Consider the following 24090-nt stretch of genomic DNA (forward strand, 5'->3'; position numbering starts at 1 on the left):
TTAGATACAGAGATCAGGTGAAGAAAAGTCTACCTATAAGTCTTCATTAACCAGAATTCATTTAGTGGTTGACTCTATAGAAGATTGCTCAGGCAATGAGCCCCCAGCCTGATAATAATAATAATAATCTTTATTTTTCATATAGCGCTAACATATTCCGTAGCGCTTTACAGTTTGCGCACATCATCATCACTGTCCCTCAGGGCTCACAATCTAAATTCCCTATCAGTATGTCTTTGGAATGTGGGAGGAAACCGGAGAACCCGGAGGAAACCCACGCAAACATGGGGAGAACATACAAACTCTTTGCAGATGTTGTCCTTGATGGGCTAACAAAGTCTCCAAATACGTGTTTGTTTTCAGAAAAACTAGGTACTAATTGCAGCTGGAAATGTTGGCATCTAAGTGCTCGAAATGTTGTTTTATCAATTTACAGATTCATTATCTGATCTTGTAAAAGAGCATGTCTGCAGTTCATGTCCCAAATCATTTCACACAGATGTTCTCTTAATAAGGCGGCGTATGAGCGCGCAATCATTGAAATGTAGAAGTCTATAAATTATGTACACTCTTTAGCATAAATTCAGAAACACATAGGCAAATTTACATTAATCACTCGGAATCCTTAGAGCTGGATAAATTAGAAGATTGTGTTAGGGCAAGTCATCTGTATTTTCAGCTCCATACGTACATTGATTTTGCATGTAATACAAGTGAATCCAGGTCTAATCTTACATAAAGCACATAAAGACTATTCCGACTAATCTTTAGCTTCTAGGCAGGAACTATAGGCAAAACTGGAATGGAAGTAGAAGGAAACATTATATTTGCTATATTTCCAAATTGCAAGTACAAAACTACAACCCCTTTCCACAAAATAAATGCAGAAACATTTCTTTATCGAGAAGACTACGTCGTTCCTGAGGCCAAGTTCACACAAGCTTATTAAAAAAAAATCTGTCACTGTGTTTTTGCTATGTAATCTGACAGCAGCATGATGTAGGGGCTGAGACCCTGATTCCAGTGATGTGTAACTTGCTGAGCTGCATGCTGTCAGTCTGACACAATCCCAGTTTTCTCTGCTGCAGATATAGCAGTGCTCTGAATGCTGAGCCCTATATAACCCCTCCCACAGCACTGATATACTCACACAGTATATTAACAGAAGCTGCCAATCAGTGCTGGGGGCGGTGTTCGATCAGGAGGTTCCAGACACCTTATCCTGTAGTGATAATCTCCTGAGATAAAACACTGATTTTATCAAAACAGAAAAAAAGCAGCCTAGTAAGTGACAGATTGCAGGAATCAGGTTCTCAGTCCCTACATCATGCAGCTCATAACTGATAGATTCCCATTGATGAGGACCCTTTGAGAGGTTTTAGATTACACCATTGGTCACGTTGTCAGCTAGATTATTATTATTATTTATTGTTATAGCGCCATTTATTCCATGGCGCTTTACATGTGAGGAGGGGTATACATAATAAATATAGATTGCAAACATTTAAAACAATTGAAGTAGAATTTCTAATAAAATTAAATGTCATACCCCATAAACTAGCCTAACCATCAGATACATAAAATCAACAGATCTGTGGTGTTTTTATGCATAAAAATGAATGAAAGATGTTTGACAATTAGTAAAAAAAAAATGACAAAACACATTAAGACTTGGATTAATAAAATCCTTTGTATATTCCATTTATTTCCTTCAGATTAACGTTAACATTATCTTGTCCAATGGATCTGAAGAACTTTCCTATGGATGTACAGACATGTGCCATGCAGCTGGAAAGCTGTAAGTAATAGAGTGGATTGTTATGCTTGCGATTATTAGTTGCTATTAGTTTTGCAGTTGATGATGATGATGATGATTATTATACTACATGTCTTTGTTGATGATGAAGGAAGGAACAAAAGGAAATTGGATTGTTTGAAACTATTATAAAACTCAACCCTATTTCTGGAAATATGAGCAATTGTTGTTATTATGATTATTATTATTTTTAAAGCACCATTAATTCCATGGTTCAGTACATGTAAATATATATATATATATTACAGTGACCAAACTAACAGTGTGCAGAGGGGAGAGGACTTACACTCTACATGATAATGGGAAAGCAGACAAATAGGTCAAGGTGTTGTAGCAACTGTTTGTGATTTTCTTTATTATCTTACCTAGAAAGGCTCAAATTATAGTAGGATGCTGGCTAATGTCTGAATAATAGGTATTAAAAATCGGTATACTAGACACAAGGTTAGAGGCACTTGATGGCTGATTAAAGTAGGCATCAAGTGTGAGGAAAGATGCAGGCTCAGCATGTGAGCCCGCATCAAAGACAGAGACACGGACAATGATATAAGTATACATCACCAGTCTTGAAGGGGTTAAGCAGACGTACATATTCTATCTCCCATCCGATCTGTCATCAGTTGTGTAGAGATGCTCCTGCTTTGCGGCACCGTTGGCATGACGACCAAACTGGAAGGTGACGTTTACATGCCAACCATACCACCTAGCGAGCAGGAGTAGCTCTCCGCACTCAATTTAACATGTAGGTGAACCAAAAGATCTAATGAAATTTATTTCTAAAGAGTTTCCCAGTTGCATAAAGAATAAAGTATATGAGACCGGGGATTCGGAGTTTAAACAAATATGTAAATCCATTCTCATCACTGTTGTCATGACAACCAGGCCAAAAATATAATGGAAAAATTGACTTTTATGCAATAGTCATAAACCTAGTTGCTTTCTATGGTATAATCATTATTGTATATATAAAAGATTTTATCACACTGGATGAAGTCTCGAAAAACCCATAAATGTCACAATTCACTTTGATGCCTATACATAGAAGGCCAGCATTTTTATCATCCGTTTCTCTGCTCTTCGCTAAGTTGCCATTTGGTGATTGAAGTTTATGAATTGATTTTAAGGATTATTTGCAGCACATTAAACAATCACAAAAAGTTGTCTCTGAAAAGAAAAAGAACTGTGATCCTGTACACAAAATACAGGAGGGAGGATCTGGCCGACACTTCTCCTGCGGAGGAGCGCTCACATCTCTCCACGTGTAATCATTTCTGAATAATGAGTCAAAAACTGAACAAAGAAAATGTATTTCCTGTCAAAGAAAGATAAAAAAAATCTGCAGAATGTTGATTACTGGAACATTTGTAGAGGTAGAAGGATTAGAGGGATTAGACAGTGACCACATCTGGTCCAGGGTAGTAGACGAGCGGTGGGCATGCGGACTGCAGAGGGTCTGCCTTAAAGAACGAGGAAATGTTTGTTTTAGTACATAGTCACTTTCTCCATAAAATAACCACCAGTTGTAGAAACGGCATAGCTCAGACTCTCTTGGTTGTTTCCACAGTGCCACCGGAAAAGGAAATAAACCCTTTAAAGGATGACATGGATGACTGAGAAAATCAGGACTTCTCTGTCTTTTTGAAGACCAGACAAGTCCAAGAATAGTCTTTGATGGTTTGGTTGTATGCAGGCTAATAGATCCAGCACAATTAAATCTGCCGCAAAAATTATGATTGCGGCTTTTGTTAAAGTTCTAGGAAATTATGCCTTCTAAATGGATAATAAACTAGAAATACTTAAAAGGTAACTACTTTTAAAAAAACTTTGTAAAAACCAAAAGTACAGCCGAATATAAGAAACTTTTGTCTTAAAAAAAACAAACTGCGCTTTCTTCCCCCTTCCCAAGCCCAGCTGTAAGTCTTTGTCGTTGGTCCCTTAACCTCTCGTTAACAGCACTGCAGCCAATAACTGCCAGGGAAGAGGGAAAGGGGTTGAAATTGCAATAAATGTAGTTATTTAGTTTTTTATTATGTACTTTGGCCCATGTAATTATTATTTGCCAAATTCCCAATAAATGTGTGTAAGCTTTTTGCAAATTTCACCTTGTAACCATGAATTGTGCACTTCATTAGTTTCATTGCCCTACATCTCCTATATTAAAAATTAGAGCTAATGGTTTAGTGATATGGTAATATTCTGTTCCCTTAGGCATGTCCTGGTGATTCCTGTACAGGAAAAACCAGTACTGTTGACATCCGTGCCCGTGTAAAATCCGTATTACATATGTGACATCAGTGTGACATCCGTGTATCCATTTCCTGTCCATGTGCCACATCTGTGTGTCGTCCATGTGACACGTAGCGTCACCGGGAAGAAGCAGTACAGTTCACACTGATCTCATCATTGTCGCCTGGTCTCCTGACATTAGCGTGATCAGGTGACAATGATGGGAGCTCCCTCTGTGTACCTCCTTTTAAAACTAAGAATCAGACTTACTTCACACGTCCTAGTGATTCCTGTGCAGGGAAAAACAGTACTGGTGAGATCCGTGTGACATCCATATGTGACATCCTTGTGGCATCTGTACATCCGTTTGCTGTCCGTGTGTCCATGTGTCCATGTGTCACATCCGTGTGCCATCTGACCAGGTGACAATGATGGGAATAGTATTCAGCACCCGCAGTGTACCTCCTGTGTAAAATTAGGAATTAAATGCAAAAAATGGAGTGGGCTCCCATGTAATTTTCATAACGAGCAGAGGAAAAGCCCATGGCTGGAGGCTGATTTTAATAATCTGAGAAAAGGGACAATATCCCAAAAGATTCCCAGGCTATTAATAAGAGTTCACAGCTGTTTGCTTAGCCCTTATTGGTGAGTTTTCGGGGGACCACAGAAAAAAAATGACATAGAGTCCCCTTTTAAAATCAAGTCAGAAAAGGCTAAACAGACAGCTGTGGGTTGATATTAAGAGCCTGGGAAGGGGCCACAAATATTGACTCCCCTCCCAGGCTGCCAACATCATCTCTCAGTCACCCCAGAAAAGGCGCATCCATAAAATGCACCAAATCTGGTGCTTAACCTTGCTCTTCCCACTTGCCCTGTGGTGGTGTCAAGTGGGGTAATAGGGTTGGAGCTGATGTCAGCTTTGTATTATCAACTGACATCAAGCCCATGGGTTAGTAATACCCCACAAGGTGCACACAGAGGTGTACACCTCTCATCCGACTTGCTCCTGATTAATGAAAAGGCTTATGCCTGGATTCTAGCACTGGATTCTGGATTCTGAAAAACGCTGGTCTTGATGAATTGCTGTGAAATTGTTGTATATATAAATTCATTGAGTCACTTGGCAAGCTTTTTAACATTGTGGTAGTCAAGTCAATTATAAAGAAGACAAAGATATTTACTGCCAGGTACAACCAGGACACATTTGAGATGGAGGTTGACGAACTTGAAGTTTAAAAGACTTGACGCTACTAATATTGATGATGACTCAAGATGCAGCAACTAATCTAGAAGTAAATAGGACAATAGCTAGGTCTGAAGATCAAAGCAAATGTTACTGGTGTCAAATACATGGCTTGTACATAGTTTGGTCTTTTCCGTGGTAACATAAGGATGAAAAACCTAGATGATAAAGAAACAGACAGAAAAAGAATCAACGCCTTCGAAATGTGGTGCTGAAGAAGGATCTTATCATAACAAGGATGGCAAAGAGATCAAACAAATCCATTTTGGAACAAATCAACGAGACATGGCACTCAGAGCAAGGGTCACCAAGCTACAACATGCCTACTTTGGACACATCATACAAAGAGCACTAGAAAAGGATATCATGGTTGGAAGAATAGACGGAACAAGACGAAGTGGAAGACCAGCAACCCGATGGCTTGATACTTTGAAAATAACGGCAGAGAAGACAATGGTGGACCTACAGTATGTAGGCTTGGACAAGATCGATTTTCCTACAAATCGTTCATCCATCAACACACCATGGCTGGAGATCGAGCTGAAGGCTGATAAATGTTAAATAATAATAAAATAATCATCAAGTCAATCAAGGTTTCATTTCTTTGTTTTTTTAATTGTTCCATGATGAGATTTCTTAAACTTCTCTTAACCTTTTTAATAGAAAAAAAAACAAGCTGTGTCCATATAATAGTATGAAAATTACTTGGAATTGTATTGTTAGGGTTTTGAATAGTGATGGGCAGACGCGTGGATGTTCGGGTCCATTGAGTTCCGCTGAACATTAAAAAAAGATCAGTTCCAGTACCAGAACGGTACCTGAACTAGAACCCGGACCCCATTCAAATGAATGGGGGGCCCGAACATCTGGTGTTTCTCATGCTGTCATCTGTGTGACAGCGTGGGTAACATTGGCTCTGATTGACGTTCGTTACCTCCCATCAGAGCTCGGCGGTTCCCACGATGTCACACAGATTACAGCTTGTGAGCCAGTGCCTGTGACAGGCAGTTACCGCTGGTCACAGGTGTCCGCTGATTAGAGTACTACTCTCATCATCACCTTTTCTGAGGTGGTTGTGGGCTGCTATGTTTAGGCTGAGGAGAGCCCATACCATGGCCCCTTTCCAGTCTGACAATACCTTTCCCCAGCTGTCTGCTTTAGCTTACTGTTGTGAACTCTGTTGTGGGTTCTGCTCTTAGGCTCCCTCCGGTGGTTATAAGTGGTAGTGCTGCTGTTTGTCCTTCACAACAGTCATCAGCTGCTTCCACTTTGGACGGGGCTATTTAGTCTGGCTCTTTCCTTTAGTGAGTGCCAGTTGTCCATTGTTTTCTAGGGATCCACATCTCTGCTTGGTTTCTCCTTCTGGATTGTCCAAATCATCAAAGATAAGTCCTGGCTCTGTTTTTGCAGTCCACATGCGGTGCACTTAATAGTTCTGTGAATTGCTATGTTTTTTCTTGTCCAGCTTTGTCTGTGTTAAGATTTACTCAGCCAAGTTGGAAGCTCTGGAGTCACAGAGTTAACCTCCATGCCTTTAGTTAGGTGTGGAGATTTTTGTATTCTCTGTGGTGGATTTTTTAGTATTTTTTATACTGACCGCACAGTACTCTTTCCTGTCTTTTCTGTCTAGGTAGCGTGGCCTCCTTTGCTAAATTCTGTTTTCAGTCTGCGTTTGTAATTTCCCTCTCCTCTCACAGTCAATATTTGTGGGGGGCTGCCTTTCCTTTGGGAATCTTCTCTGAGGCAAGATAGTATTCCTGTTTCTTTCTTTAGGTGTAATTAGTCCTCCGGCCATGACGAGGTGTCTAGGGAGTGACAGGAACATCCCACGGCTACTTCTAGTTGATGTGTTAAGTTCAGGGTCTGCAGTCAGTATAGAGACCACCTACTCCAGAGCTCGTCCATGCTGCTCCTAGGCCACCAGTTCATAACAGCTTACCTGATTATTATTGATGAGCGAATATATTCGACACTTTTCGTTACTCGCACTACGCTATTCGAGCTGTTTGTTACTCTGTGAGTAATTTGCTATTATCCTCGGTATATTCGAGAAACCCTATCAGCATGTTTGGCACTTTATTTGCAGGCAATCACAGTAATGCCAGTGCAATATTTGGTGTAGCATTACTGTGATTGGACCAGAGCTCAAATCAGCCGACACCTTCTGCCGCTAATAACACTGAGAGCAGGAGCGGCTGATAGGAGTATTGATTAGCCAGCTCCTGCGCTATAAATAAATAATTTAAAAAAAAAGGAGTGGGTTCCCCTGTATTTTTGATAACCAGCCAGGCAAAACTCACAGCTGGGGGCTGCAATCCACAGCTGTCAGCTTTAGCAAGTCTGGTTACCGAGAATAGAAGGGTCCCCACTCTGTATGTTTTAATTATTTAAATAAACAGTCTATAAAAATGGCGTGGGGTCCCCCCATTTTTGTTAACCAGCCTTGCTAAAGCAGACAGCTGGGGTCTGGTATTCTCAGATTGGTAGGGGGCCATGGATATTGACCCCCCCAGCCTAAAAATAGCAGCCCGCAGCCACCCAGAAAAGGCGCATCTATTAGATGCACCAATTCTGGCACTTTGCCTGGCACTTCCCACTTGCCCTGTAGTGGTTCCAAGTGGGGTTTATATTTATGGGGTCGATTTCACCTTTGTATTGTCAGGTGACATCAAGCCCACGGATTACTAATGGAGAGGAGTCTATAAGACACCTATCCATTACTAATCCTATAGTTATATGGTAAATAAAGACACAGCAAGAATAAAGTCCTTTATTAGAAATAAAACAAAACACAGTTTTTCATTTTTATTTAAAAATAACAAACACAGTTATACTCACTTAATGCCTAATTCCACGTAAACCCTTGCATCCTGTAAATAAACAAAAAAACATAATCCAAGTCTGGATGGTGCCAAGATGCGACTGTCCAGAGAACCACTGGTGACTGAACTGCTGCGAGCGCAGACTCAGAGAGCTGCGGTGACATCATCGAAGTTACCTCCGGTCACTAAGACTGTGTTCCCAGCCGAGCTGAACTGCGGTGACCTCAGTCAGATCCAGTCACCTTGGTGAAATCCCAACCGTGAGCTAACAGGGATCTCATCGAGGTCACAGCCATTCAGCGGAAACTAAGGTTTCTTTAGGTGTATATTGTACTGTACTTGTTAATAAATGAAACAAACGGTGTGGGTTCCCTTGTAATTTTCATAACCAGCTGAGGGAAAGCTGACGGCTGTGGGGCCGATGTTAATATTCTGAGAAGGGGCCGATAGCCATTCTATTTATATTAGCTCACAGCTGTTTGCTTAGCAATTACTTTTTATTATAGGGGAGATCCCCCCAAAAAATGATATAGAGTCCCCGCTATATTTACTAACCTGCAAAGACTATGCTGACAGGTGTGGGCAGATGTTAATAGTCTAGGAAGGGGCATGGATATTGGCCACCTCAAAGACTAAGAACTTCATCCCTCAGCCACCCCAGAAATGGCGCATCAATAAGATGTGTCAATTCAGGCGGTTAGCCTTTGCTCTTCCCACTACTCTGGTGTGGTGATTAGTGGGGTAATAGTTGTGGGGTTGACGTCAGTTGTTTTATGGCCGCTGACATCAAGTCAGGTTAGTAATGGAGAGGCGTCTATAAGACATCGCCATTACTAACCCCATAGTCAAATGTAATAAAGACAGAGTCAAAGTAAAGTCCTTTAATTGAAATAAGCACACAGACTACTTTAATTGAAATAAAAACTCCCCAACCCTCTTTTACCCATTTATTCACCAAAAATTAAACTAAAAAAGCAGTGTTATACTCACCTTTCCGCCGTTAATCCTTTAATGTCTATGTCCCATGACGATCCAGATGGTTTGCAGAATAGTCACATCAGTGATGCGACTGCTCTCCACGCCAGCAAGAAAACACACTGAGCTGAATGTGAGAAGCACTGCATGTGACCAGTGGTGACATCATTAAAGGTACTGCCAGTCACAGTCAGGCGCATCACTGATGTGACCATTCTCCAAACCATCCGGATCGTCTAAAAATAAAAATTTCACTACCAATATTATAGGTGTAGGCTAAGGCTGGTTTCACACTTGCGTTTTGATCTGCAGCGTTTTTAAAAAAAACGCATGTGGTGAAAAAACGCATGCAAACGCTGCGTTTTTTAGACGCATGCGTTTTAGCGGCAAAAAAACGCGGCAAAACGTGGCGTTTTCCCACGTTTACATGCGTTTTTCCCCGCGTTTGCGTTTTTGAAACGCATGCTGAGAAGTGTGTGACAGCTGCCAATCATCAAAATCAACTAGAAAACACACTATTAATAGAATTAGCTAGGGTTAGGGTTAGGGTTAGGATCCCTAGGGTTAGGGTTAGGGGTAGCTTTTTATTAGAATGTCCTGGTCACCAGGTCACTGATAAGCCACCCCCCACCATCAAGGTGATAAAGGGATCCAAACCCTAACCCTACCCCTAACCCTACCCCTAACCCTAACCCTAACCATAACCCTAGGGATCCTAACCCTAACCCTAACTGTAACCCTAACCCTAACCCTACCCCTAACCCAAACCCTAACCCTACCTCTAACCCTAACCCTACCCCTAACCCTAACCCTACCCCTAACCCTAACCATAACCCTAGGGATCCTAACCCTAACCCTAACTGTAACCCTAACCCTAACCCTAGGGATCCTAACCCTAACCCTAACCCTAAGGGTTAGGATCCTAACCCTAAGGGTTAGGATCCTAACCCTAACCTTAAGGGTTAGGGTTAGGATCCCTAGGGTTCCTAGGGATCCTAACCTTAGGGTTAGGTTTAGAGTTAGGATCCCTAGTAACCCTAGGGTTAGGGTTAGGGTTAGGGTTTTCTTGTTTTTATTGTGTTTAGGGTTAGGGTTAGGGTTTTCTTGTTTTTTCTTGTGTTTAGGGTTAGGGTTAGGGTTAGGGTTTTCTTGTTTTTTCTTGTGTTTTCTTGTGTTTTTCTGTAAAAACGCATGCGTTTTTAACGCAAGCAAACGCATGTGCTTAAAAACACATGCGTTTACATAGACAGCAATGCATTTTTTTGCCGCGAATAAACGCATGCGTTTTTTTGCGGCAAAAAAACGCCGCTAGAAATTACTACATGTTGCATTTCTGCAAATGAACGCACGCGTCAAAAAACGCATGCGTTGCCGAAAACGCGTCAAAACGCATGCGTTTTTAATGTTAAATATAGGGAAAAAACGCATGCGTTTTTTAGCGCTAAAACGCTGCAGATCAAAACGCAAGTGTGAAACCAGCCTTAGCCTACAGAATAATATTTGCTTGTGAGAATATATAAAAAAATTTAGATAATTTGGTTCCATAATTGTACCTTGCTTCTAGATTTGAGGAATTAAGACATTTCTTAGAGGAGGAAGAGATGGCAGATCTATTACTATGTATGGCAGCTGCATGACAGCTTGAATAAAGCGTGTCAGTGGCACCATTTTTGGTACATATAGCTTATTACCAAGCTTTTGCAAACTCTTTATTGTGAGCAATAAAAAATATATAATTCTGCTGTTGCCGTTTTACATTTTTAACTTTATTCTCGTGCTTTACAAATAAAACGTTAACTTTCTTTTTTCACTCACCCTGATTATGGCAGTACCAAATTTATATAGTTTCATAACTTTTGTATAATAAATAAACTGTCTAGAAATGTATTTTTGTGTTGCCATATTTTGAGAGCCAAATATTTAATTTTATATAAATTTTCCATCAAAGAAGTCCCATGAGGGCACATTTTTTGAATGACAAGATGTAGTTTTCACTGATACCATAAGACTTTTTATCATTTTTTATTACACTTTTTGGGATGTGAAAGAAAGGTACAAAAAAATAGAAATTCTGATTTTATTTTTCATTTATACAGTTAATTATTTTATAGACGTGTTAACTGTATTTGGCTCATCAATATGATAATGAAAGTGACTAATTTATGCTTTTTTTTGCATTTTACTACTTTTGCACAAAAAAATATTTTTTTTTATAATGATTTCTGGGTCTAAAGGGATTCGCCATATTCCGAGGCCCATAACTTTTTTACTTTTAAATACACTAAGCTGTATGAGAGTTTATTTTTGCAGGACATTATATATTTTTCCCTTGTGCTATTTTTCAGTACATTCAACTTTTTGATCACTTTTTATTTTCTTTTTAAGGAAAAAAACAACGATTCTGGTATTGTTTTCCATATTTTTTCTTACGGTGTTCTTCATGTGAGATAAATAATGTTATCATTTTATAGCATGGGTCATGATTACAGTGATGCCTAACTTTTTTTTACTTTTTGATACTTTTGCATTTTGCTGTGATAATCATATTTTTCTTTTTCTTTCTCATTTTTTGTTCACACAGCTTTACGAGGGCTTGTATTTGTGTAACATGCTGTAGCTTTTATTGGCACCATTTTTAAATACATACTACTTTTTGATCATTCTTTATTTAATTTTTTTGTGATGAAGGTGTAATGAACAAAAACAGACTTTCTGACATTTTATTTGTATTTTTTTGTCCAGCTTTTACAGTGTGGAATAAATGTTGTTTTAAAGAACATATTTTATTCTAGATTAAAGGGAACCTGTCACCCCCAAAATGGAAGGTGACCTAAGCCCACCAGCATCAGGGGCTTATCTACAGCATTCTGTAATGCTGTAGATAAGCCCCCGATGTATCCTAAAAGATGAGAAAAAGAGGTTAAATTATACTCACCCAGGGGCGGTCCCGGTACGATGGGCAACGCGGTCCAGTCCGGCGCCTCACGTCTTCTTACGATGACTTCCTCTTCTTGTATTCACGCTGCGGCTCCGGTGCAGGCGTACTTTGTCTGCCCTGTTGAGGGCAGAGGAAAGTACAACAGTGCGCAAGGCACAGAGAAAGGTCAGAGAGGCCCGGCACCTGCGCACTGCAGTACTTTGCTCTGCCCTCAACAGGGCAGACAAAGTACGCCTGCGCTGGAGCCGCAGCCTGAAGACAAGTAGAGGATGCCATCGTAAGAAAATGGGAGGCCCGGACCGCGACGCCCATCGTACCGGACCGCAGCGGGACCGCCCCCGGGTGAGTATAATCTAACCTCTTTTTCTCATCTTTCAGGATACAGTTATATGAAAAAGTTTGGGCACCCCTATTAATCTTAAGCTTAATGTTTTATAAAAATTGTTTTTTTTGCAACAGCTATTTCAGTTTCATATATCTAATAACTGTTGGACACAGTAATGTTTCTGCCTTGAAATGAGGTTTATTGTACTAACAGAAAATGTGCAATCTGCATTCAAACAAAATTTGACAGGTGCATAAGTATGGGCACCCTTATCATTTTCTTGTTTTAACCCCTTCATGACCTTGGGATTTTTCATTTTTCCGTTTTCGTTTTTCACTCCCCTCCTTCACAGAGCCATAACTTTTTTATTTTTCCGTCAATTTGGCCATGTAAGGGCTTATTTTTTGCGGGACGAGTTGTACTTTTGAACGACATCATTGGTTTTACCATGTCGTGTACTACAAAACTGGAAAAAAATTCCAAGTGCAGTGAAATTGCAAAAAAAGTGCAATCCCACACTTGTTTTTTGCTTGCCTATTTTGCTAGGTTCACTAAATGCTAAAACTGACCTGCCATTATGATTCTCCAGGTCAGTACGAGTTCATAGACACCTCACATGTCTAGGTTATGTTTTACCTAAGTGGTGAAAAAAAATTCCAAACTTTGCAAAAAAAAAAATAAAAAATTGCGCCATTTTCTGATACTCGTAGCGTCTCCATTTTTCATGATCTGGGGCGAGGTGAGGGCTTATTTTTTGCGTGCCGAGCTAGCGTTTTTAATTATAGCATTTTGGTGCAGATACGTTCTTTTGATCGCCCGTTATTGCATTTTAATGCAATGTCGCGGCGACCAAAAAAACGTATTTCTGGCGTTTCGATTTTTTTTCTCATTACGCCATTTAGCGATCAGGTTAATGCTTTTTTTTATTGATAGATCGGGCGATTCTGAACGCGGCGATACCAAATATGTGTAGGTTTGATTTTTTTTTATTGATTTATTTTGATTGGGGCGAAAGGGGGGTGATTTAAACTTTTATGTTTTTTTTATTTTTTTCACATTTTTAAAAACTTTTTTTTTTCACTTTTGCCATGCTTCTATAGCCTCCATGGGAGGCTAGAAGCAGGCACAGCCCGATCGGCTCTGCTACATAACAGCGATCATCAGATCGCTGTTATGTAGGAGAATTGCAGGTGTGCTGTGAGCGCCGACCACAGGGTGGCGCTCACAGCCACCGGCGATCAGTAACCATAGAGGTCTCAAGGACCTCTATGGTTACCATTCAGAAGCATCGCCGACCCCCGATCATGTGACGGGGGTCAGCGATGACGTCATATCCGGCCGCCCGGCCGGATGCGGTAGTTAAATGCCGCTGTCTGCGTTTGACAGCGGCATTTAACTAGTTAATAGGCGCGGGCAGATCGCGATTCTGCCCGCGCCTATTGCGGGCACATGTCAGCTGTTCAAAACAGCTGACATGTCCCGGCTTTGATGCGGGCTCACCGCGGAGCCCTGCATCAAAGCAGGGGAGCTGACCTCGGACGGTATAGTACGTCCGAGGTCAGTAAGGGGTTAAATACTCCTACCTACTTTTTACTGACTTACTAAAGCACTTTTTTTGGTTTTGTAACCTCATTGAGCTTTGAACTTCATAGCCAGGTGTATGCAATCATGAGAAAAGCTACTTAAAGTGGCCACTTGCAAGTTGTTCTCCTCTTTGAATCACCTCTGAAGAGTGGCATCATGGGCTCCTCAAAACAACTGTCAAATGATCTGAAAACAAAGATTATTCAACATAGTTGTTCAGGGGAAGGATACAAAAAGCTGTCTAAGTCTACGTTCACATTTGCGGTCAGCGCCGCAGCATCGGGCGCCGCAGCGTCGCCGCATGCGTCATGCGCCCCTATATTTAACATGGGGGCGCATGGACATGCGTCGCACTTGCGTTTAGCGCCGCATGCGTCCCTGCGGCGCCCGCATCCGGGCGCAGAGGACGCAGCAAGTTGCATTTTTGCTGCGTCCAAAATCAATTAAAAAAAGGACGCATGCGGCGCAAAACGCAGCGTTGTGCATGTGTTTTGCTGCGTTTTTGTTTGCGTTGTGCGTTGCGGCGCCGACGCTGCGGCGCACAACGCAAATGTGAACGTAGCCTTAGAGATTTAACCTGTCAATTTACACTGTGAGGAACATAGTAAGGAAATGGAAGAACACAGGTACAGTTCTTGTTAAGGCCAGAAGTGGCAGGCCAAGAAAAACATCAGAAAGGCAGAGAAGAAGAATGGTGAGATCAGTCAAGGACAATCCTCAGACCACCTCCAGAGAGCTGCAGCATCAACTTGCTGCAGATGGTGTCACTGTGCATCGGTCAACTATTCAACGCACTTTGCACAAGGAGAAGCTGTATGGGAGAGTGATGTAAAAGAAGCCGTTTCTGCAAGCACGCCACAAACAGAGTTGGCTGAGGTATGCAAAAGCACATTTGGAGAAGCCAATTTCTTTTTGGAAGAAGGTCCTGTGGACTGATGAAACCAAGATCGAGTTGTTTGGTCATACAAAAAGGCGTTCAAAAATACCTTCATCCAGGATCCAGGAACTCATTCAAAGCTACAGGAAGCGACTAGAGGCTGTTATTTTTGCAAAAGGAGGATCTACTAAATATTAATGTCACTTTTCTGGTGAGGTGCCCATACTTATGCACCTGTCAAATTTTGTTTGAATGCAGATTGCACATTTTCTGTTAGTACAATAAACCTCATTTCAAGGCAGAAACATTACTGTGTTCAACAGTTATTAGATATATGAAACTGAAATAGCTGTTGCAAAAAAAAACAATTTTTATAAAACATTAAGCTTAAGATTAATAGGGGGGCCCAAACTTTTTCATATAACTGTACATCGGTGACTTATCTACAGCATTACAGAATGCTGTAGATAAGCCCTGATGCCGGTGGGCTTAGCTCACCTTAGATTTTGGGGGTGACAGGTTCCCTTTAAACTATTTATTATTGGGGAAAATTAGATTTTGGGGATGGTGTTTCTACTGTTTTCTTTATATACATTTTTAAACATTGTTTTCACATTTTATTTTACATATTCATTAGTCCAACAAAATGCCATAAAGATGTGATCGCATGGGAAGTATACTGAACTTCTTGTGTAGTGCAGGTCATTTCCAAACCTGTCAGAGATTGCACTGCAGTGGTGGTTGATGGGCAGACAGATAGAGTGTTTTCCCTCTGTCAAACCCCTCATGTACCACTGTCAGTAGTGACAGTGGCATATGAGGCGTTAACATGACAGTATCATCAAGAACACCGAACCTAGCAATTACAGCAGGAGCCTGGCTATGTGTATCATTCGAGCTCCTGGATCTACCTCTAAGGCCGGGGTCACGCGAGCGATTATTTTCTCATGCGAGAGAATCGTATCGATTATGTAATTGACACTCTGCTCAAACTCTCAGAGTGTCTGTATACTGTGATCCAGCTCTCTTGAATGGGAGAATTGTATCAGAGGTGCGGAGAAGATGGAGAACTTTGTATTTGCATAAATCGGACTGCACTCGGATGATATGTCCAATGTTTTAAACGCTCCCATAGAATTGAATAGGTTTGTGTGGACTGATTTTCGGAGCCGCTCCCAGCATGCTGCAATTTTCCACCTTACCCATGATAACCCATTTGGACCTGAGCAGATTCACACAGGTTATCATAGGTAAGATGGTCTTTTTCAGCTCATCTTTTCACTTTATATTTTTATGATACCATCTTGACTTGAAGGTCTTATACTATTTACACCCAGTGATATTTGCTGCCTTTAGACATGTATACCTCACGCTGTGTATGTTTATGATAGTAAGGATTCAGCATTATTGCACTGGCCACTTTATACTGGATGGACAACCTACACAATTGCCGGCCATTCTGGCCGCTGTTCCTTTGAATATACAGGGTGGGCCATTTATATGGATACACCTAAATAAAATGGGAATGGTTGGTGATATCAACTTCTTGTTTGTAGCACATTAGTATATCGGGGGGGGGGGAAACTTTTCAAGATGGGTGGTGACCATGGCGGCCATTTTGAAGTCGGCCATTTTGGATCCAACTTTATTTTTTTCAATGGGAAGAGGGTCATGTGACACATCAAACTTATTGAGAATTTCACAAGAAAAACAATGGTGTGCTTGGTTTTAATGTAACTTTATTTTTTTCATGAGTTATTTGCAAGTTTCTTTTTGTTTACAGCCATTAACATGTCGCAGAGGTTAACACGTGAGGAGCGGATAGAAATTGTGTTGATGTCTGGTGAACGCAGTAACTGGGTGATTGCAGCAGATTTCAATGCAAGACACACTATGCAAGAAAACTGTCACCATTCCCATGTTATTTAGGAGTATCTATATAAATGGGCCACCCAAAAAAGTTTGCCTCATCACTGAACATAATGTTCTGTGTAAACTGAGGGTCCTGTTCCAATTTTTGCTTTGCCCTTTCAGCAAATTCAGCGCGCTGATCAGGGTCGCCAACCATTCCCATTTTATTTAGGCGTATCCATATAAATGCCCCACCCTGTACATTATTATTAGAGTCGAGTATGCTGTTCAACTATGATATACATGTATAGACTGGTCTAAACTACCTGTACCCACCACACTTCAGTGGATCTATAGCCACTAGTGATGAGCCAGTATACTCGTTGCTCGAGTTATCCCGAGCACGCTCAGGTGGTCTCTGAGTATTTGTTAGTACTCGGAGATTTAGTTTTTGTCGCCGCAGCTGCATGATTTACGGCTGCTAGACAGGCTGAATACATGTGAGAAATGCCTGTATGTTAGGGAATTCCCACATGTATTCAGCCTGTCTAGCAGCCGTAAGTCATGCAGCTGAGGCGACGAAAACTAAATCTCCGAGCTCTAACAAATACTCGGAGACCACCCGAGCAACAATGCTATTCGCTCATCACTAATAGCCACTAATACCTGTGTCCTTTGCTATTGACTTTCTTTAATTGTGTTGTTGTTTTTTGTCCTGCATTGTATTTTCTTCTAAACATATTGTTGTATCTACTTACCTCGATGGACAGTCACTCTGTGTCTCTTGTAGGATGCATATTTAAGGGAGTGTCCATTTGAACCTGTTGTAGGCTTTTTTATTTATGGACAGTTCGCCAATATACATTAATATTATTCCATATAATGCTGCTTGTTCGGTTGATATTGGTCTTACCCACCAAAAAAAGTATATTATGCAGACACATCCAAATGTATAGGCTTACAAAGTGTGAACCAATTGTTTCCAGTTCTAGTAAAGTAAATTCAGTTTTCTCTTCACTATTTAATAGGAGAAAATCAGATAACAATAGGACAAAATGGGGTGTTACTCGGATACTCGGATATATGATAGGAAAGCGATGGGTGCTAGGATGTGCTCACCAAGCAGAGTTGTGTCCAACAACACCAAAGAAAGGCTGCTGCACATCCAGGATACACGCAATGAAAGGAAAAACCATGGAGGATGGATCTTTAACTGCGCTGCTGAAAAAAACATTTGATGAAAAAGGAGATCCAGGAGTCGATGTGTTGATTTTATCAGTCAAGCGTTCACAGACTTCATCATGACTACACCTGATTTTGTCCTGATGAAGAAGTCTGGTAACCTTGAAACGCGTTGACTGATAAAACCTCAATTTTTAACACATCGACTCTTGGATCTCCTTTTTCATCATATGGTGCGTAGTTAAAGATCCATCCAATTTGGTTTTTTCTTCTCTTCATTATCGGCTTAGTGCAGGGATAAGTAAGTCTCATGTACATAAGTCATGTAAAAACGATCCTGCTATAACAAAATGAAGAGGCTCATTAGTAATAAAGCTTGTATCCAGCCCTGTGTATATTTCCATCAAAAGTCAACAGGAAAGTAATGAGGTTTATATTTAGCTTTTTGTTTTAAAATTTGGTTTAAAACTCAGCATTTTATGAGCATCATTATATAGTGTGAAATATTCCGACTTAGTTCCAAATGAAGTGGGATAATTAGAATTGTGTTTCGCATGTTAGTTGCTTTATCCCCGGCCGCAAATGAGGTTGAAATGTCTGATTTTCCTTTCCGTGAGACATTGATGCGCCTCCAATTTACAATCTAATCGACTGCGCTTTTTTTCCCCTAGTTGGATACACAATGAATGACCTCATATTTGAATGGCTGAGTAATAGCCCGGTGCAAGTTGCTGATGGTTTAACATTGCCGCAGTTCATACTAAAAGAGGAAAATGAACTAGGATATTGCACAAAGCACTACAACACAGGTAACTGGTTTGTTTGTTTCCCATTTCTGATTCTTATCTATGGGGCTTTGGCTTTTGTAACTCTAGCGCCTCTTACACATGGCCATGTTACATTTACAGTATGTAGCATGTGGGCCCATGCTACATTCACCATGGACAACCATGGGTCCATTCTATACCTCCATACACCTCCATTTTTATTCATTCGGAAACATAGGTAGTGCGTCCAGGGCCTTCAGGTGGAGTGTGGTCGGGTTCCCTCTGATCCATGGGTAAGTGCACATGATTAACAACAGCAATATTCATGGCATGTTCATCGGTGCAGGGATCGCTGATTTACTAATGGTGCCTTGTGGTGATTGTTTGCCATCCCTGTGATATGCTGACATAGCTTTATATTATGTGCACCAGTTAGGGATGTTGCCCAGCAGTACCACACTTTACCTGATGTACCGTCATATCCTTTTTGTATCATCTGTCCTGTTTGGTATATTTTTGCATACAGCAGATATACACTTATGTTTGTAAATTAATTATTTATTAATAAATTGTATTATAATGCTGCTTTGGACTGTTTTACTCCATTTTTTCGTATTGCAATATTTCTGGAGTCGTCCAGTTGGGTGGAGGCCCTTGGGGCATCCGGGGAGAGTTCTATACTCTCAAGTTGATCTTGTATTGGGGCTTTTTGATTATGGTCATACAGGTAACTGGTTTGTTTGTTTCCCATTTCTGATTCTTATCTATGGGGCTTTGGCTTTTGTAACTCTAGCGCCTCTTACACATGGCCATGTTACATTTACAGTATGTAGCATGTGGGCCCATGCTACATTCACCATGGACAACCATGGGTCCATTCTATACCTCCATACACCTCCATTTTTATTCATTCGGAAACATAGGTAGTGTGAACAAAGAATACATATGGAAAAAGCATGGCATGTTCCCCACGCTGCGAAGGGTTCTCTCCCAGGAGCATTGGTTCTAAGTAGAGATGAGCTAACATGCTCAGATGAGGTGTTATCGGAACATGCTCATGTGCTAATCGAGTATCTCCGGTGTGCTCGAAAAAATATGTTCGAGTCCCCATGCCTGCATGTCTTGCAGGCAATCCCTGCTCGTGATGAGGCTGTCGAACAGCCGCTAGACATGCAGTTGCGGGGACTCAAACATATTTTTCGAGCATGCCGAATACACTCAGTTAGCACACGAGCATGCTCGAATAAAACCTCATCGGAGCACGTTCAATCATCACTAGTTCTTATTCAAACATCCCTTGTCCTCCTACATGTTCTAGCCATGTTTTTCATGGATAGAACTACCTACACGAGTTTTTCTCTTTTTTTTAAATGAAAGAGAAACTAATGCCAAACCGATGATAAAAAAAAGGACACATGGGCGAAAAATGGATGAAAATCAGAACCAACACACTGATGAAAACAGTCCATTTTACCTCGTACGTAAAAAAAAAGAAAAAGAAAAGACATCAGAATGATCCCCAAGAATGATTACAATATTGAGGAGGACAACATTTACTGAACACTTTCTGTTTTGGTGAAAATAGAGCATTTCAAAGTTTCCAATGTAGACTAGGGTAACGAGAATAAAAATTGAAACGCCAACATTTTTTGACCCCTGCAACATGCAATGTAATGTAGTAAGAGGCAATCAAAACATCATATCTACCCCAAAATGGCATCAATAAAAATGTCTGGTCAGGGCAACAAATGTCGGTTCTTGGAAAATGGCAACAAAAGCAATAGTTTTTTTTCTTATTTCTTACAAATTTCCAAATGTTTTTCACCACTTAACTAAAAAAAAATCTATACATGTTTGATATCTGCGTAATCGTACTGACCTGGAGAATGACATTTCATATAGTGAACAAGATAAATAAAAAAAAAACAATTGTGGATTTGAACTTTTTTGGCAATTTGAACAAACGTACTTGGAATTTTTTTTCCCCAATTTCTGGTGTATAAGACAACTGGGCGTATAACTCGACCCCCAACTTTTCCATATAAAATATGGAGTTTGGGATATACTCGCCGCATAAGACGGGGGTTATCTTATACGCCGGGTATCATCTTATACGGCGTGTGTGGTCCGGATGCTTCCCAGGGTCTGGAGGAGAGGAGACTCTCCTTCAGGCCCTGGGATCCATATTAATGTAAAAAAAAAGAATAAAAATAAAAAATATGGATATACTTAACGTCCGACGGCCCCGGCTCTCAGCGGTGCAAGCGGTGGACTCCGTTCCCAAAAATGCATTGCGCTCAGGAGCAGAGATGACGTCGCGGTCACGCTGTATAAGACGACCCCCGACTTTTGAGAAGATTTTCAGGGGTTAAAAACTCGTCTTAGATGCCTGAAAATACGGTACATCAAATGGTGTCATTCCGAAGTATAACTTGTCCCACAATGAAACAAGCCCTCATGAGTAGTGTTGAGCATTCCGATGCTGCAAGTATCGGGTATCGGCCGATACTTGCTGTATCGGAATTCCGATACCGGGATTCCGATACTCTTGTGGTATCGGATATCGGGTATCGCAACAACATTAATGTTAAAATGTGTAAAAGAGAGAATTAAAATAAAAAATATCGCTATACTCACCTGTCCGACGCAGCCGGGACTTCAGCGAGGGAACCGGCAGCGTTGTTTGTTTAAAATTCGCGCTATTACTTGGTTACGTGAATTCCCGGCTTGTGATTGGTCAGGTCGGCCATGTTGCCGGGACGCGGACCAATCACAGCAAGCCGTGACGAAATTACGTCACGGCTTGCTGTGATTGGTCCGCGTCCCGGCAATATGGCCGCCCTGACCAATCACAAGCCGTGACGTCACGGGAGGCTGGACACGCGCCCATTTTAAAATGAGCGCGTCCAGCCTCCCGGCTTGTGATTGGTTGACCGCGGCGCAACCAATCACAAGCCGTGACGTCACGGGAGGCTGGACACGCGCCCATTTTAAAATGAGCGCGTCCAGCCTCCCGGCTTGTGATTGGTTGACCGCGGCGCAACCAATCACAAGCCGTGACGTCACGGGAGGCTGGACACGCGCCCATTTTAAAATAAGCGCGTGTCCAGCCTCCCGTGACGTCACGGCTTGTGATTGGTCAGGGCGGCCATATTGCCGGGACGCGGACCAATCACAGCAAGCCGTGACGTAATTTCGTCACGGCTTGCTGTGATTGGTCCGCGTCCCGGCAACATGGCCGACCTGACCAATCACAAGCCGGGAATTCACGTAACCAAGTAATAGCGCGAATTTTAAACAAACAACGCTGCCGGTTCCCTCGCTGAAGTCCCGGCTGCGTCGGACAGGTGAGTATAGCGATATTTTTTATTTTAATTCTTTCTTTTACACATTTATATGGTTCCCAGGGCCTGAAGGAGAGTTTCCTCTCCTTCAGACCCTGGGAACCATCAGGAATACCGTCCGATACCTGAGTCCCATTGACTTGTATTGGTATCGGGTATCGGTATCGGATTGGATCCGATACTTTGCCGGTATCGGCCGATACTTTCCGATACCGATACTTTCAAGTATCGGACGGTATCGCTCAACACTACTCATGAGTCTTTGGGTATGGAAAAATAGAAAAGTTATGTCTCTTGGAATAAGGGGAGGAAAAAGCAAAAGCGCAAAAAAAGGAAAATCGCAAGGTTATGAAGGGGTTGAGGAGGCAAAGGAAAATGTAAAAGTGGCTCTTTAATGTACATGACAACTGTGAATATATATTTTTTAAAAAAACTCTTAACTGTAGTATGCCCTTCTAAAGTTACAGAGATAAAATCTATACAATCTCCAGGAACTCTGATGACACAAAGTTATTAGTACTCCTTAAAACAATACTCCAAACTATGGATCTTTAGGCGCTTAATAAGCAAAGCTTTGGTAGTAAAATCTAATATATAAAGCTGAATGTGTGTGTGTGTGTATGTATGTATGTATGTATGTATGTCCGGGATTGGCATCTGAACCGTAGCAGCTACAGCCACAAAATTTTGCACAGTCACACGTCTGGACCCCGAGAGCGTCATAGGCTATGTTGTGAGGTGAAATTTTAACCCCGCGCTTTCCAATTCACCAAACAATTTTGCCCCTATCTACATAATGGGGAAAAAGTGAAAGGAAAAGTGTTGGAGGCGTCGCAGCTACAGGCACAAAATTTTGCACAGTCACACGTCTGGACCCTGAGAGCGTCAAAGCTATATTGTGAGGTGAAATTTTAACCCCGCGCTTTCCAAGTCACCAAACAATTTTGCCCCTATCTACATAATGGGGAAAAAATGAAAGGAAAAGTGTTGGAGGCAAATTAACAGCTGCCAGATGTGAACAAGGGGGACTTAAAGAATGACAGCGATGGCACCAAAGAGTATATACTGTACAGTTGCTAAGGTGGGGCCCCAACATGGGATAATCACACCACCACGGGGATATGAACACACACACAAAATGCGCCACACACTACCACGTGCTCGAACACATATACCACCCTCAGTGCACATTTCACCACACATACACCAACCTCGCCACATAAAAGTAGAAACACAAAAGTCGCCGCTCAAAACTCGCCACGCGCAAAACTCTCCACATGCAAAACTCGCCACACGTGCAAAACTCGCCACACGCAAAACTTGCACACGCAGAAAAATTGCCACACGCAGAAAAATTGCCACATGCACAAAAGTTGCAACACATGCAAAAGTTGCCTCACACAAAACTTGCACATACTCAAAAGGCACCACACATAAAACTCGCCACGCGCAAAACTCGCCATGCGCAAAACTTGCTGCACACAACTTGCTACACTAACCTGTCACATGCAACTCGACACACAAAAAGTTGCTACACGCATGTCGCCACACAAAACTCATCTCACAAAAGTCCCTACATGCATGTCGCCACACGCAACTCAACACACACAACTTGACACACGAAACTCGCCCTAAAACACACACAAGTCTGGTATCCTTCAAAAATAAAAATCTGATTAATAAGCAGACAAACTACAAGAGCAACAAATGTACCATATAGGAATCCGGCAGCTGTCAGTCACATGACCAGTCTATTATGTGTATGTGTGAGCTAATATATACTGCCAGGGGGTGGGCTTACTGTTGGCTGGGGATTTATCAGGCTGCCATTTTAGCTTACAAATACTGAGGTAAAAATACTGACCAAATAACGTGTGAACGAGGGCTAATACAGGAGGAGATGGCATACAGCTATATACTATATACAGGAGATGACACACAGGTATATACTATTTACAGGGGAGATGACACACAGGTATATACTATATACAGGAGGAGATGACACACAGATATATACTATATACAGGAGAGATGACACACAGGTATATACTATATAGAGGAGGAGATGACATACAGGTACATACTACATACAGGAGGAGATGACATACAGGTATATACTATATACAGGAGGAGATGACAC

At 41.4% G+C, this 24090-nt stretch overlaps 1 protein-coding gene across 6 annotated transcripts in view; it reads left to right on the forward strand.

The window, feature by feature from the left end:
* GLRA2 (glycine receptor alpha 2) overlaps positions 1-24090 on the forward strand; it is a 270603-nt gene that overhangs the window by 89751 nt on the left and 156762 nt on the right. For all 6 annotated transcript variants that reach the window (XM_077294157.1, XM_077294163.1, XM_077294162.1 and 3 more), the window contains 2 exons: positions 1716-1798; positions 18511-18648. In XM_077294157.1, coding sequence (XP_077150272.1) covers positions 1716-1798; positions 18511-18648 — 221 coding nt within the window. The remainder of the gene's footprint in view (positions 1-1715; positions 1799-18510; positions 18649-24090) is intronic.

The sequence above is a fragment of the Ranitomeya variabilis genome, chromosome 3 (assembly GCF_051348905.1).
Source record: "Ranitomeya variabilis isolate aRanVar5 chromosome 3, aRanVar5.hap1, whole genome shotgun sequence".
Classification (NCBI taxonomy): domain Eukaryota; kingdom Metazoa; phylum Chordata; class Amphibia; order Anura; family Dendrobatidae; genus Ranitomeya; species Ranitomeya variabilis.